This window comes from Pholcus phalangioides, unplaced genomic scaffold (assembly GCF_987345545.1).
Source record: "Pholcus phalangioides strain wild (caught in Gottingen) unplaced genomic scaffold, Ppha-v1.0 ptg000011l_1, whole genome shotgun sequence".
Taxonomy (NCBI): Eukaryota; Metazoa; Arthropoda; class Arachnida; order Araneae; family Pholcidae; genus Pholcus; species Pholcus phalangioides.
The window spans coordinates 49217131-49234507 of record NW_028301604.1 but is presented as its reverse complement, the minus strand read 5'-3'; the positions used below and the strand labels follow the sequence as shown (position 1 = coordinate 49234507).

Here is a 17377-nt window from a genome sequence, read left to right as displayed (position 1 = left end):
CGAAGTAAGATCCGCTTCTTGCAACTCTGAATGAATTATCCCAACGTGCTGTAATGGCCATATGGCAAATATTTTCCAATGGAATCCAGAGCTGAGGTTTTGATTGGATTCTAGGAAGAATTTTTTTTCAATGGTTTTGATGAACAATAGTTTTTTTTCTCGGATTGCTCAAAACTGCCTTTTCTTGAAACGTTTACATGAGTGTTGCACTTTTTCTGTCCTACATCTTTTGAAGAACGCGTTTCAGGGTTTCTAATATTTAATCCTCATTGTTGCAAAATATATCTAGCATTTCCTATACATCAGTTAGAACTGTCACTATATCATTTTCAACAATAACATCTTCATCCGTGATGTTCTCATTTTCATTAGCAAGTAGTTGACGTATATCTGTGAGTTATAAATATCCTACTAGTTAAGTATATCTAAAAGTTTCTAAACATCCTACAGCTTCTTCTAATGTGAGATATCTTTTGGACATGGTTACATACAGCTGAACATAACAAGACTCTCTACGATTACTGATCACAGTTTGATTAGTCACATGACAGTTCACAAAAACATGTATTTCTAAGAATACAATAAAAAAGTACTCACCCAATATAAATATAAACAATTCACCCCAGAAAGCACATTCCTCTGCGTCATATTAACCAGAATTTGCCCCTATACACATGTTGAATGATGACAACACCCAGAGGTTCAAATGGGAAAATTGAAGCAGCGCACTGACCATTAGATATCTATAGAATCTCGCTCTCTTGAAAGGTCAATGTTCCATAAATGGAACATGCATATTTGAATGCACGTAGCTCTTTAATGTTTAACAGTACAGAGAAACTAACTGATTTACTTATTAATATATATTAAGTAGTAGAAACACACAAAATAATTTTCAATGTACATAAAAATTGAAATTTTGGTGAATTTTAATCGAAATGGGGAAAAAATGCCCAAAAAAAATGTCAAATTTCAAAATTCTATCAAAAAGTTCATATTAACCTGAAACTCTCAAATTTAATTCAAAAAATAATTTGAACTCTTCTCTATATATGATAAAAAACCGGAAATATTTGAATAAATTTTTTATCTGATATTTTTGCAAATAAAAACTACGTTCCATTTATGGAACATTGGCCTTTAAACAGTTGATGCAATCCATAAAGTCAAATCTTCAGGTGTGGTAGATCAATTTTCTTCTAAATTCAATAAAATTATGAAAAAAAAAACAGTGGACTTAGAAAAATTTCCCTTGTCTTGATGGCAATGTCTGCAATTTTGAAATTGAAGAGGAATTAACTTTAGATCGAAATTTTTTTTTTCAATTATCCCCAATAACATCTGTTGATGTCGAGAAAAGTTTTTCTCAGTGAAAAACATTACTTACATAAATTTTTAGTTTGTCTTTTAAATTTTCTTAATTCATTCATAAATTAGAAATTGTTTATTCAAAAAATTTTATTGACACTTTTTGGTGAAACAATGTTGAGGATAAATTTACATGTGATTTTTCAATGTAATATGAAAAAAATATATACTTTTTTTTCACTTTAGAACACAGTTTTCAAAGAAATTTGTTTCATTATTTTAATAACTTATTTTTTTAGTTTTGAGGGCACTTATTTTTTAAGTAACTTTTTATGGTGAATATTTAGGTCAACAAAATCCGGGCCTTGCCTATTATACTAGAATTATCTGGTAGTACCTGGGGCAACTATATTTTTTCAATTTAAAAGGAAGAAAAGTCCTTGTTTATGTTTGTTTTTTTTACTACTTAGAACTTTTTTTTAAGAAGTAAAGCATAAATAAGCCGTTTTTGTACACTGCTAATGGGTTGGCAATGTTGTATAAGCAACATTGGTTTCATTTTTGTATATTGCTAATGGGTAGGCAATGATGCTCGCAGGTAAAATCACTCAATTTTTTTCAACTATTAACAATAAACTTTTTTTACCATATAATGGCATTGAAACCCCTCATTTACTATATACAACTCCTCAAAAAAATTTCTTTGCATATTTTCAATGTTTGGCAATTAAAAAGTTGAAAATAAATGAAGGGTGAATAATTAAAATTTTGTTATACTTTCTTTTCACATCAGATACCTTACTGGAGTTTTTGGCTGATGTAGTCTTATTTATTAATAGAGATTTATTTTTGTAAGCTTCAAGAAATGCGGTTATCTAAACACCTGCATGTAATGTGTGCAGCTTCTGATTAGTGGCAATATTAAAATTTTTTATGTACTAGTTCAAAAGACAAAATGTTCTGTATCATCATCTTTATGCAGGTGGTGTCTCCTGGGAATTTGTCTCATCAGGTTTCCTATTAGGATCTCTAAAAAGAAACTTGATTTTATTTTTTTCAACTCACCAAATTATAGCATTTTTCAAACTTTCGTCATCATTGTGTTTAGACTCCACAAATTTATCTTTGTAAATCCTGCCACACAAACAGAGCATGTCAGGTACCTGATTCTCTTTTTTTTCCAAAGCAGTTGTTACCACCTCTAATGCTCTCTCTCTATCACCTTTTTGATTTCGCCTGAAAATTCAATAACATTTATAACTATAAATTCCAGTTAATATAACTCAATTCATACAGGGTGTCCTGCAAGTCCTAACTGGGACTTAATCTCAACTGCATCCAGTAGAGGTATGGTTTTAATTTAAAAAATGCTCAAAACATGTTCAAGAATCACTTTGTACCAGTTTAAAGAGCAAAAATACAGTGTGCCATAAAATAAAAGTTTTTATAAGGTGACCCTGTGTTTTAACTTTCAATTAGAAAGTTGTTTTCCTGTCTCTTCCAAGGCCAACAAAAATTTTTCCATGTTTCCAAGAGCAATATTCACTGAGATATTTGAATTTAAAAAATCAGAGAAAAGTTAGGAGAGAACAGCATAAATAAAGGAAAGAAACATTGTATGTTAGTTTATGCTATTCTTTCTCCGATTTTGAATTCAAATATCTCAGGGAATATTGCACATAAGAGAGTGGATTTTTTTGTTAGCTTCTGGAAGCAGAGGGTGATAACCTATCTAATTAGAAGTTTAAAGATAAGGTGACTGCATAAAAATTTAGATTTTTTTTTCATTTCATTGTGAAAACCGTTTTCATTCTCAAAACTGGCATACCTATAGGAAGAACGGTTGATGGAATACAGACTGAATTAGGACTTACAGGACACTCTGTATACTGATTCTATAAAATAAGTAAAAATCACTTCAACTCATTTAAAAACTGAATAAAATATGCATTTGATACAAAATTTGGGCGTTTCAATGTTTTCACAATCAGGTTGTGGAACGAAATATCCAAGTGGGAGTTTGTGTGCAGATAATACTATCAGAGGAAGCTCAAACTTACATGCCACCTGGGTGCAAAGGCTGGCAAAGCCCCTTTCCTAAAGAAGATCCTGGGAGAAAGGCTTAAGGGACCTAGAAGAGTTAAACTGTTTACCAAGCAAAATTTTGATGACCATACTTTAAAAGAAACAGGCCCAATATTTTGGTGCAGAATTATGAGATTGTTATTATAATAGATAACTTATGTTACTTACATTAAAACTACAAAGAGAAAGTATAATGATGTATGAGAGCATTTATTACGAAATTTATTTTGAAAACGTTCATATAAAAAAATGTTAAAATACAAAAAAGCAAGGAAGATAAAATATATAGAACGTGTATTTAAGTAAGTCATTTCTTTTTGGGGTTATACTTATAAAATTAATTTTGAATCTCCAACGTGTGGTGGAACCTCATTAATGCAAAACTCATGAAACATGGGAATAGTGCATTAAAGGGAAACATGTCCTTGGTCCATATAAATGAAACATGTTGTAAAGTTTATTGGATAACAAAGAATTAGATTGATGTCCAATAGTCTCATTGATCTCTGGTTTCACGTTAAAAAGATGGCACTTCTTCATGGATTCACAGTGAATTTGTCAGCTAATGGTGCAGTTGGTAGAGCACTGGCTTCTCAATTCAAAATAAACTCTTTGAAATTCAAACAGCCCCACTGCATCTACTCCAGTGATTCCCAAACAGCATGCAATGGCACCCTACCGTGCCTTGAGATTAGGCAGCGTGCCAAGAGATATTTTGAGATGAAATTCTATATAACGATGCCATCTATAATGATAATAACAGCCTTCATAACAATATCACGCACTGGTACCAATGCATCTATAGTATTAATATATTCAATTTATAATAACAACTCATTCATAATAATACTTTTCTCCAGTCCTTTGAGTATCATTATATAAGTGTTTTACTGAATTTCATTGAGAACACCAACCATTTTCAACTAGTATTTTGGAACTTGGGGTGCCACAAAAGAGCCGCAAGGCATGTTTACCAAGAGATATTTCAATATCTAATCTTATTTTCAAGGATGCCATGGAAGTTTGGAAATCCCTGATCTATGCACTTGTGACAAATATGCAGATGAAGATGATCAGATATCACATCTTATGTGGGGATTTGTATCATGTGATGCACATACGTCAAATGTTCTCTAAAATAGTCAATTTTTGTTATGTTTCACACACTGTTCTGTTTCTTTGTACTTCAACAGTTTGTTCTGGTTGGTCCAAGATCTTTTATTTAAATGTTAAATTGAAGTTGAATTAAGTTATTTTCATTACCAGCCTTACCTAGCTTGATCATGTGTGCGTGCTTAGTTTAATGGCAGTCTGTTGCTGATCCAGCTAAAAATGGTGCCACATTTTATGTGGAACCATACAAACTGGTAACCCATGTGCAGGTTTTTTGTGTCAAACATCGCTTCTGACCTGCTGAGTGTCATCAATGCTTTGAGTGCTTTTACACCACTGGTGATCTTGGCGGGGTATTCGAATCGGGAAGTATCAAAATTTCAACTACTTTATTTTCTGCCTTCCACTCTGGATCCTCCGGCTGCTGATATTCACGTCTTTACAGATTTTAACATTTATTGCTGATATTGTTGTATATATACATATATATTTACTGCATTTGTATTTTGTGATTTTATTATATTGTAATATGTGTGACAATGATTCTCAAACTAGGGCATCGTTGCCGATGTAGGTAAAATCTCACTGCATTTTGATATGAAGATAAAGATGATCCGACATCACACCCTAATCCTTAATGTACCTGCCTTGCCCTAGTAACAAACTATATGTCTGCAGGAGTCCTGAGAGGAATTTATTTTCTATCCCCTTCAGACCATTCCCCAGGCCAGGTGAATACATGTGGCATCATATGAGAATTTTCATTATTGGAAATCAAAAAATAAAATAATAATAATAGGTTGTTCGATCATTATTGTTACACCAATGTCATTTTCTGCACATGATGGGTAATTGGAACCATTGCCTCTTCTAGCAACTAGAAATTGCCATGTAATCAAGACACACACATATATAAATATCTTTCAATTTTTTGCATCCGAGGACCACATCAATAAATTTGTGAAATTCTGCAGGCCACACTTTGAGATTAGTGAATCACAGGGGTTGCACACCGCTTGCAATTAAAAAATTAGGATAGGTTATGGTTACACTTGTGAATTCATCTTTAAAAAAAATTATCAATAATTGTTAAATAAACAATCATTAATTATTAAGCAATTATTAATTAATCAGACAAATATAGAGATCATTCACTTTGACAACAATATAATAACACTAATAACACCCTGGACCATAGGTGGAGATAGACTTAAAAGGCTGGGGTTGGCACAATAATGATAAAGCTAATTCATATATTGCACCATTCAAGCAGAAGTCATCAAGTAAAGTTTTGAGATTTTGTCAATTTAAACTTTTGAGTTATTATGAAAAATAATAAGAATTATTTCAATGATTTCTAACTCCTGCAGTGATGCAACTGATGCTTAGATAACTGGTTTGTGGTTCATAACTGTTCTTATCATGAAATAATCAATTGTAAATTGAAATTAAATGCAGTAGTCCATCAAATTTCTTTAGTGGACTAGGTGACTTTTGCTTGAATAGCAATGATATATGCATGAACATTAGATCAGTGGGCTCTGTCTTTAATGCTGGGGGGGGGGGGGAGGGAGGAACGCCTCCCCATCCCCACCTGTATCTACACCCATGTTCATGTCCAGTCAGTCTGGCATAAAAACAATATATACTTCTAACTTAAAATAGTAAATTCATCGATAAATGTATTCCGAAGTTTGACACCTTGACCAATATTGATAAAAAAAAATGTGCTTTAATAAATTATTTTCTTATTGATTCAAAGTGGAAACTGGTCAGGATTTGATTTTTCTGTAGATATAACAATTGCTTGCACAACGGAAGGCATGTCCAAAATGGACAAGAATTCCAATTTCAGAATAGTGGATTGCTCATTTCATTTTTTAACCAAAGTGTCTTGCTGGAAAACTAAAATACCATTGGTAGGCTACAGATTGAAGACCCCCAATCAAAAAAGTACATTAAAACAACTCTATGAAATATTATGTTGTGGAACCATTTATTTTTTATTATTAGTTTTTTTTAATTAGAAAACTATTCATTTTTACAAGATGAAAAAAAGAAAAAAATGTATATATATGCAAAAGATAGTACAGCCTAACATAAATATTGATACAATGAGTTGCAGATGAGTTGACAATGGATAACTTGGTTACCCGTACTGACAACATACAATGAAGCTAAAACAAAGTCACTAGTACAATTTAATATTACTATGTTAAATGAACAGCAAATCGAAGAAAATACATGTACTGAGTATAAAAAATAGAGGTGGCGGAAAGGTATTTATTTGTAAAAAAAAGGAGCAAAATCGCTTTGGTGGAACACAATGGAAATGCATAAATTTATTTCTGAGTATTAAAATAAGCTTCGATATTTGGTATATTAGCAAGGTATTGTTGAAGTCATCATTTAAAAGCAGGAAACGATGTTATATTTTGCAGTTCAATGGGTAAAGTGTTATAAATTTTAGGAAAAATGTTTGCAAAAAAAATCGTTTCTATGTGAGAGAATCTCAAAAACCACACGAGATCGGCTCAAGGAAACATTCATTTTGGGTGGTCAAAGATTTTTGTTATTGTGCAGAAAAATTATTGTTGTCGTGAAATTATTTAAGTTGTTGTAGGTTTAAGATATATTTATTATATAAAGAAATATCATTTGAAGCTAAGTACCCTAAAAACTTGAGAAATTTCTACTGAATAGGTATAATTAGTAATAAGTTAGTCTTGTACATAATCGCAGCCCCATGTAAGCAAACTGTATCGTAATGATGAATGAACCCAGGCATAATAAACAGAGCGCAAGAAAGTGTGATGAACAATTTTTCACAAATGATAAAACCTGTGTAAGAAAAATCTGAGTTTTTTTCTGAGGAAATCAAAATTTCATTCAATCAAGATTTCCATTTCATATTAGAATCAACATAGATACCGAGATATTTCCATGAGAAGACTTCTCCTAGACATTGACAATTACAAGCGTGACTTGAACCTGTTGCATGAGATTTGAGAACAAGATTTGAGCTAGGACTTCCCTGAGGCAAAAGTGTATAAATTTTGTTTTGTCGAGGTTTAACCTAACCTCATATCATTCTGAGCAAACCAATCGTTACTAGTTAAAATATCTTGCTCAATCTCAGTTATCAATGTAAATTGATCATCGCATGAATAAAGAATGACAGAATCATCGGCGTATGTAATAATTTTACCAAAAAGTTTTAACGTACAAAAATCATTGACGAAAATAATGAAACACAATGGATCGAAAATGGATCCCAGAGGAACTCCTCTACCAATTTTCGATTACGAACTGAATCAATAGTTAATTTTAGCATTTTTGTTCTATTTCTTAAGTATGATCTGAACCAAAGAAGTGGTTCACCTCTGACACTAGCATAATACAGTTTACTAAGTAAAATTTTGTGATTTACAGAGTCAAATGCCTTACAGATATCAAGAAAAATAGCTACAGTTTGTTTATTTGTATAGATGCTTCTGCAAGTAAATTTGCAGAAGTTAAGTAAAGCATATTGAGTACTGCGTACCCCCAAAAATCCATATTGATTAGGAGCAAAGAAATTTTTTTTTTATTAAAACACAAGTCTGATTTTCATTGCAAATTCTATCGGTTTAGAAAAAATTGGTAAAATCGAAATAGGACTAATATAGTTGCTCAAGTTATTTTTATCTCTAGATTTGGAAATGGGAATCACAGTAGCATATTTTAATGAACAAGGAAAGCTATTATTAGTGATAAAATTATTTATAAAATTTGTGAGAAATTGAACATTTTTAAAACTGAAAGATTTTAAAATCTTAGTGTTTACACACTTAGTGTTTCAGAGCTCTAAAGTGGATAAAATAAAAATGAAATTGAAGATTTGGTTAAGAATTTTTTAAAATCAACAGTATTTATATCAATCAAGGTGTATTACAGCTTATATTATTGAAATAAAAATTAAAGACTTCAGCTAAAATGTTATCGTTAATGCTATCAGGCAACAAATTCTTGGAAATACTACTAGTTAAATTATTTATGAAAGACCATTGTTTTCTACTTGTGTTGTATTTTTTAAATTCAGAGCAGAGATATTTATTTTTTGTAGTAATGATTTTTAATTTTTTTCAAGCAACTGATTTATATTCACATTTATAAATTTCATCAAAAGGATGCCTATGGCACTTTTTCCAAACTTTTTCTTCGCAAAGAATTAATTCATAAATCTGATCATAGACCAAAGGTTTTCTGTATTTAAATCTTCGGTTTTTATTGAAACTAAAATTTTTCAATAGAATCTATAGCACATACGAAAATATTATATTGAGTGTCTAGATTATCAGACAAAAAAAAAATTCATAGTTTGAAAGAAAATTATAAACTACTTTATAGTTCATTGAATGAGTGTTTCCTTGAGATTTAAATTATGCGGATTAGTAAATTTAACCTTGCACACAACTGCATAATGATCTGTAACATCACATTTAAAAATGCTTGAAAAAAAATCCATATGTTTTGGAGAATAACAAACAAATAAGTGATCAATGCATGTTGCAGTAACTCTAGCTGGTTAATAAAAATTTTTTTTGTATAGAGAGACCAATCCATTTTCAGGGAGATTGGTTAGATAATATATGGCTGATCCAATAAAATATCAATATTCAGGTCACCTATTAGTATTAGATTATCAGCAGTAATGTGTTGGATCGAACTCGTGAATTCATTATTGAAATACTTGATTGTGCAAGCATGTGAATGATAAACAGCTAAAATAGAGAGATTGAAATGATTACTATACAACAATATGCATTCGGCAGTTTGCAATAAACACATTTCACAATCTTGTTAAAATTTATTCATTTCCTATGAAAAATTATCAACATTTTCGAGATCATTGAGTTTTTTGATTATATATATTTTAGACACTTCACCTTCACTTAAAAAAATCTTTCCCTCTTTAAACCTGCAAAAACTGAAATTGTGCTAAATTTTAAATTGCTTAACATTATACAATAACTTTTTGAAATCAGGAGTCATATGTTTGTTTATGTAAACTAGAATATCCACCAATTTAGAATTAAACTTTTTACCTGTGAATTGTTTTGCCTTGGACAACTTGAGAACTCTATCTCACAGTGATTTTGATTTGAATTGTAACACAGTATTTTTCGGGCGATCTTTTCTTGTGGTCAGAACTCTGTGAATAGCACAAACATTGTCTTGACAAGAGACAAGAACAAGACTTTTCAATCGGAGATTGGCTCGCATTTGTGCCTTGAAGTTGGGAACCACAGGAAACCAACTACAGCAGATCACCACTGTGGCACAGGTGGGGTTCAAACCCGCATCCTCACAATGCGAGTCCGTCACTATGACCACTCGACCACCACAGTGGCTAATCTTGAGGTGCAGAAGGGGTTGTTTGTATAGTTTTGCAAAAAACAAAAATGTCATTTTTCCATTTATATCTATACGCCATAGATAAATCTTTAAATTAATTTAAATTAAATTTCATTTTTTTGAATTATTTAAATTAATTTCAATTAAATTTCATTTTTTTGAATTATTTAAATTAATTTAAATTAAATTTCATTTTTTTGAATTATTTGAATTAATTTCAATTAAATTTCATTTTTTTGAATTATTTAAATTAATTTCAATTAAATTTCATTTTTTGAATTATTTAAATTAATTTCAATTAAATTTCATTATTTAAATTAATTTCAATTAAATTTCATTGTTTAAATTAATTTCAATCAAATTTCATTTTTTTGAATTAATTTAAATTAATTTCAATCAAATTTCATTTTTTTGAATTAATTTAAATTAATTTCAATCAAATTTCATTTTTTTGAATTAATTTAAATTAATTTCAATCAAATTTCATTTTTTTGAATTAATTTAAATTAATTTCAATCAAATTTCATTTTTTTGAATTAATTTAAATTAATTTCAATCAAATTTCATTTTTTTGAATTAATTTAAATTAATTTCAATCAAATTTCATTTTTTTGAATTAATTTAAATTAATTTCAATCAAATTTCATTTTTTTGAATTAATTTAAATTAATTTCAATCAAATTTCATTTTTTTGAATTAATTTAAATTAATTTCAATCAAATTTCATTTTTTTGAATTAATTTTAATTAATTTCAATCAAATTTCATTTTTTTGAATTAATTTAAATTAATTTCAATCAAATTTCATTTTTTTGAATTAATTTAAATTAATTTCAATAAAAAATATTTATTTCAATTCCAACTTCTAAGAAAAATACTCAACAGATAAAAATGCAGCTGTATATAGTCCGCAATAAGAAATTCCATAAAAAAGAAATTTTTAACGAATATTAAAAAAAATAAACCCGAATCCGTTTCGAATAAGAGAAATTTTAGGTACAAGGGAGTATCTTCTTAGAGGTGAAATGAGGTATTTCAAAGCTGATAAAATTTGTAATAAAATATTGTGGTAAATGTGATAAATCGGTTATTATGCATCATCACAAATCGTCTTGGTAGTTTTGATAAATTTCACTGCATTCATCACTTTTACAAATACAAATACAACGCCACAACAGGCAAATTGCCCACCGAGGTGGCTGACTTAAGAACATCATGGATCCCCGAGCCCTACCTACTACTGCTACACCACACATACACCCCGCCCACACACCCCCACCCCGCGGAACCCCCAACGAATCGGTACATGCGGGAATGTGCGTGTACGTGCAGTGAAACCTGACGTGAAGATTTGTTTCTCTGTAATGCTTGTTATGTGTAGTGCTGCCATCTGCCACCAGTTTTTCTAACTATGAGTGAAGTGTTATGATTGAATGATTTATCGTTGTAGGACTGTTGCTCTCTGTGGCGAGACTTTTTAACGGGGAGATCGGCTCGCATTTGCGCCTTGAAGTTGGGAACCACAGAAAACCAACTTCAGCCAACCACCACTGTGGGGTTCGAACCCGGATCCTCGCATCGCGAGTCCGTCACTATAACCACTCGACCAATACAGCGGCAATAATTTTCCGGCAATAATTTTCAAACGGAGTTGGCAAATTAGATAAACATAGAAGTTTTATGGTAATATCACTTCAATTTAAGCACTTACTTCAATTAAGAACAGTTTCTCCTGTACTTGATGAGTGCACCACACATTTTTTCCATAAAAATTTGATTAAATTTAAATAAGTGTGAAAAAGGTAGGAAAAAATAATCAGTCTTGCTTCGCAAAATTTATCAAACTTACCAGAATGGTTAGTGGTTATACATATTAACCTATGCTTATGCATAATCGCCAGTTTTATTACATTTGCTGTAACATGTATATTTGTTTGAAGCCTGATTAACTGGAATAACGTTTAAAACCTAACACTATAGCTTTAATCCTGGCTTCTGATTCACTAGAATTGTGACAATTTGTTTTAAATAAGCGAATTTCATAATAATGAGTAAAATGCAAACTTGGAAGCCAAAATAAATTCAAGATGTTTTGTCCACAAACACTGTGGACAATTTTTTGTTGTGGTGTCATGCCCTGAGCCACCGATCAAATCCTTTTCCTCGTTACATCACATTTCATTATAACACCCATTTGAGTATTTTGCCCCCTTTATTTGTCTTCGTTGTAATGCAGCTACATTGATTAAGTAAATAATACTAATTTGAATAATTTATGTATAGAAAAATACAAAAGAATAAGTACATATTTTAATGACACTATCATGCCATTGAATTAGTGGATCTAAATAGCAGAACACAGGGCCATAACTAGGATTTTTGCTGCACAGTGCAAACATGATTTTGCTGTTCCCAAATTTGATAATTTTATAACCGTGTTCTTTATTCCCACCTAAAACTGCCGCTTGGGAAGTTGCCTCGCTGGTGCCAATAGCTGATCACCGAGCATCATTTAACCAGCTGAGGGGCCGTGACGCACATGTGAGTCAAAACTCTAGTGTACCAAAAGGGACAGCAACTCACATATGCATTCACCAAAAATGGTTTCGAAAGTGCCAGGAACGCACATCTGCGTCAGAGAAAACCAGTTCCTTCCCCCATAGCTTTTGTATTGCACCAGACATTAATACTGCCGTGTCATACGCCCCTTTCCTTTCTCCATTTTTAATCTTTCAGACTGCCCCTCACTTGAAGATCTCTAAAATAAAAGGACACGGGAAAAGAAGAGTTGTGGGGCACATGTACCTTCCTACACATTGATAAAACAAATACTCATACAGAGAAGAACACAAATGTGAACAACTGAACGTTGTTTGACATCGGTTTTTGTTGAGGATTATCACGAAGACTACTTTGGGTTGGGGAGGTATTAGGAACTCAGCAGTGAAATAGAAGCATTCTTGGATATCAGATAATTCCCGTCAACAAAGGGGAACAGATTTTCTTGTAAAAGGCCTTGATAGACTAGCATATTTCATTCTGTCAATTTATCAATGTCGCCAATTTTTATTAAACATTGTGTTTATCATAGAAATTTTATGCAACCTTTCAATAATTGTGTGTTGCAATTAAAAATTAAATACCTATAGCAGAACAATAAAATCATGAAACAGAGGGGACTGGTCGCCTCTACCGAGTGGCGTATACAGGATCAACTTTCGGGAGAGGCATAAAAGACTTTGGGTGGAGGGGGGGCACAAAAATTTTCTTCCTGAGAAATTCTGAGTTACTAGCCTTTAAAAAGCATTTATATTAACAGAAATTGGTAAATATAACATATAAAGATTATTTTCTTTTGATATTTCAATTTCTTTTACATAAATCTAGGGAAACTTTCATAGGCAGCCAACCCTATTCTCTGGCCAACTTACCTTTGTGGCAAGTTTTTCTCGGAACGAAAAATAGGCTCCATAGACATAATACAAAAATAATCCCTATTTCACGGCCACCTCTGTATGCGATCAGGGGCCAACTTGTCGTCTCAGAGGAGTTTCACTGTATAATTTCTTTTTCCTAATTTTTAATGGGCTTGGGGGGGGTGGGTCTATGCAGCCTCCCTGCCCCTTTCGTCCTCCGTTTCCCCAAAAATAAATCTGTATTATCATAGGCGGAGAGTGAAGGAGGAAAATTCCCCCCCCCCTCGTTCAAAGCGGCTGCATCCGCTTATGAATGAAATACAGTGTGAATCCTCTCGCTTACGGACACCCTGCGGAACAAAACAACTTGTCCGTAAAAGAGGAGCGACCGTAAAGAAGGAGTTTTCCGTTTGTGATTGAGAAATAACTCTTTGAAAAAAGTTGTTCATCATTTTAACATTGGTGACAAAGGATCCATGAAGGATCCTTTGATCTCAGATTTATTTTTCTTGTAATCTTGCACATAGTCATGAGCAGAGATACGGAAATTCACGGGGGGGGGGGGGTTTCCAACATAATTTTTAGGTATTTATTCAGCTTTCTTAGCTTTGCGTTGAGATAAGTAGACCATTCTTCAAATACAGATAAATAACCCGTATTACCTGTAGAAAATACATTCCCCTATTCATTGTACCAGCAAGTTTGAAAGAAACGTGAGTACCAGCAAGTGAAGTAAGAGTTGGAATTCTTTTTTTCCCTCCTTTTATTGTTAGCTAAAATTGTTTCTTTCCTGATAAGAAACTATCTCAAAAACGGTTATTCAGTTGCTTATTATCAATTGACTGCTTAATCACATTCATTTTCACTTGCGACAATATTGAAACAAAGTAAAAAAAGTGAGTGACAGAGAAGAGCTTTTATCAAGCTCAGAAAATGAATCATCTGAATCATCCGTTTCTGAGTCTCGGAAGAGGAAGACATAAATGATGTAATATAGACTGGTGCAAACTTAATGCAAGAAATCCTCGAGAAATATGTGAAAATATTATTAATATTGCAAATGTGCTGCTAGTTCTCAATGTCTTGCAATGCAGAACATTTTACTGAATTTTTGTAGCCTACTGTATTTTTATGGGGACACTTTTTCTCATTCATTTTTTTTCTACTGTCAGTTCAATTTACAAATTTAATAATTACTTCAGGTATCTTTCTTATATTCATTATAATTTTCAAGTTCTTCGTTTACCCCACATCTGTATGTTAGAAAAAATACTTCATTGAAAAGCTATCAAAATTCATTTGTGCCAATGGTATGAACTCATGTGCATATGGTGCAGTAAATATGAAAAATCGGTGATTACCTATAACCACCAGTTATTATGCATAATCACCAATCGCGTCGGTAAAGTAGATTAATTTCTCTACATTTATCACTTTTACCAGTGATTGCGCATAATTCCCGAATGTAGTTGATAAGTAACATAAATATGGAACAAATCATGCAGAAAAATGTCCCCAAATTCAACCACTTATCCGTTTTTCCCATATGTGATGGGAGGAATTAAAATAAATGAAAATAATGTTATAATGATAAAAACATATAAATTATTATCAATCTTGTAATGTTAGCTATCATTAGAATGTTACCTTTAGAATGTTGGAATTACCTTTTGGGTGAGACAATATACACTGCTGGCCACCGTAAATGCAACACCCTGAAGGAAGCACGCAAATAATATGAAATTTACAACATGCATTAGCGGAGGTGAGATATGCAAATGATTAGAATTTCAGCGCAGACGCACATCACGCGCGCCTGTGGCGCCACTTCAAAGCGCTATTTAAGGCTTGGAGATTTCGACGATTTGAAGTACGGCAATTGTGTTTTTCTTGTGGTTTTTTCAAAAAAACGATCAATTATGCCTCGTAGAAAACAGCGATCATCTTTTGATCAAGTATCCGAGTTCCACAGAGGAAGGATAGTGGCCTACCGAGATTGTGGATTATCTTTCAGGGAAATCGGTAGTCGTGTTGGACGAAACCAAACAACTGTAATGCGGATATGTGATCGTTGGATGCAGGAGGGTACGACGGACCGACGTGTTCGATCGCATCCACCTCAGTGCACCACTTCAAGTGATGACAGGCGTATTGTGCGTATGGCAGTGACGGATCGCTCAGCCACATCACGAACCATAGCACAGCACATTCAGTCTGTACCGCATCATCCAGTGTCTGCGCGTACCATTCGATGGCGTTTACAGCAGAGTGGTCTGTCTGCAAGACGTCCATTGCTTCGTCTACCCTTGACGCAGAACCACAGACGTCTCCACCGCCAATGGTGCTATGAAAGAAGGATGTGGACGGCACAATGGAATGAAATTGTCTTTACTGACGAGTCACGCTTCTGTCTGCAACACCACGATGGTCGGATTCGAGTCTGGAGACACCGTGGAGAGAGGATGCTGAACAGCTGCGTTATGCACCGCCACACTGGTCCTGCACCGGGTATTATGGTATGGGGCGGTATTGGATATCACTCTCGCACTCCTCTAGTACGCATTGCCGGTACTTTAAAAAAGCCAGCGCTACATCTCCGAGGTGTTGGAGCCAGTTGTCCTTCCTTACCTTCAGGGCTTGACCACAGCCATATTTCAACAGGATAATGCGCGACCACACGTGGCACGCATTGTCCAAAGGTTCTTCGTCAATCGCCAGATTGAATTGCTTCCCTGGCCAGCTCGCTCTCCGGATCTTTCACCGATAGAAAACATGTGGTCCATGGTTGCTCAACGATTGACCCAGATTACATCCCCAGCTGCCACACCAGATCAACTTTGGCAACGCGTGGAAGCTGCTTGGTCTGCTGTACCCCAAGAACACATCCAAAGTCTCTTTGAATCAATGCCGAGGCGTGTGGCAGCGGTGATCTCCAACAATGGCGGCTACTCTGGCTACTGATTTTGGCAGGAACCACACTTCACAGAAGTCTATAAATTTAATCATTTGATGCTTGGTCAACATGTTATCTACAAAATAAATATTGTTGCGATATCTGTCTTTCTTGGTGTTGCAATTTGGGTGGCTAGCAGTGTACTAGGAAAAACAACATGAGCATACCCAAAATTAGAAGAGAATAACAGCTAGATGCGTTTCGGAACTATATGAAGTTCCTTCTTCAGTAGCAGAGACAAATAGTGGAAAGACAAAATAATCTTTATACCTGGAGTTACTCGCTGTTCACGACAAAGAGTTTGACTTTTTGTCTTGAACATCGGTATTTGTCTATTTATCACCGGTAAATGTGATAAATTCACAAAATTTAACAAATTTGTCAAAATGGTCTAGAATAATGCATAGTAATCAAATTTTTCGCATTTACCATAAAATATATATACGGGGGCACACGTAACGGTACGCACAGCATTTTACTGGCGAACGTTGTCACTAGAGGCATACTCCCAATTAGAAAAAGTATCCAAATAGCGTGTATTATTCAGAGACGTCATTCATGTTTCAAAAGGTTGTTAGTTACTAAAATCAAAAACATCAACTTTTTATACGGACATTTTGATTTTCAGCCACCCTGTGCCTGAAAATCAAATTAAAAAGTTGTTGCCCTGTCTCTCTACTGCCTGTCTCCACCCGCATCCAGTGCTATTTCCCCCCAACATTCCCTCCCCCCTTTTCTAATTCGAATATCTCAGTGAATATTCCACTTAGAAACGTGGAATTTTTTGACGTCATAAGGAGAGTCAGGGCAACAACGTTCTAGTTGGGTTTTTGGGCATAGTATGTTCGTATAGAAAGTTAAATTTTATATTTTAATAACTATAGTACCCCTTATAACATGAATGCGTGTTTGTGCATTCACGACTTCAGTAAACTCGCAAATTTAAATAAAGCCTTGTTGAAAAAACGGAACAAATTGCATAAAAAATAATCGGGACAAAAATTAAAGGAATGTCTGTTAATAGGGGACACATGTGGTCCATAAAATTGTATGAGACATTTCAGTGGTCCTTGGGTTCAGAAAGATTGAGAAACACCAAAATAAAA

The 17377-nt window shown here is 33.3% G+C and overlaps 1 protein-coding gene across 4 annotated transcripts in view; it reads right to left on the bottom strand.

The window, feature by feature from the left end:
• Ask1 (apoptotic signal-regulating kinase 1) overlaps positions 1-17377 on the bottom strand; it is a 606402-nt gene that overhangs the window by 442763 nt on the left and 146262 nt on the right. For all 4 annotated transcript variants that reach the window (XM_089239611.1, XM_089239614.1, XM_089239612.1 and 1 more), the window contains one exon: positions 2374-2544. In XM_089239611.1, coding sequence (XP_089095737.1) covers positions 2374-2544 — 171 coding nt within the window. The remainder of the gene's footprint in view (positions 1-2373; positions 2545-17377) is intronic.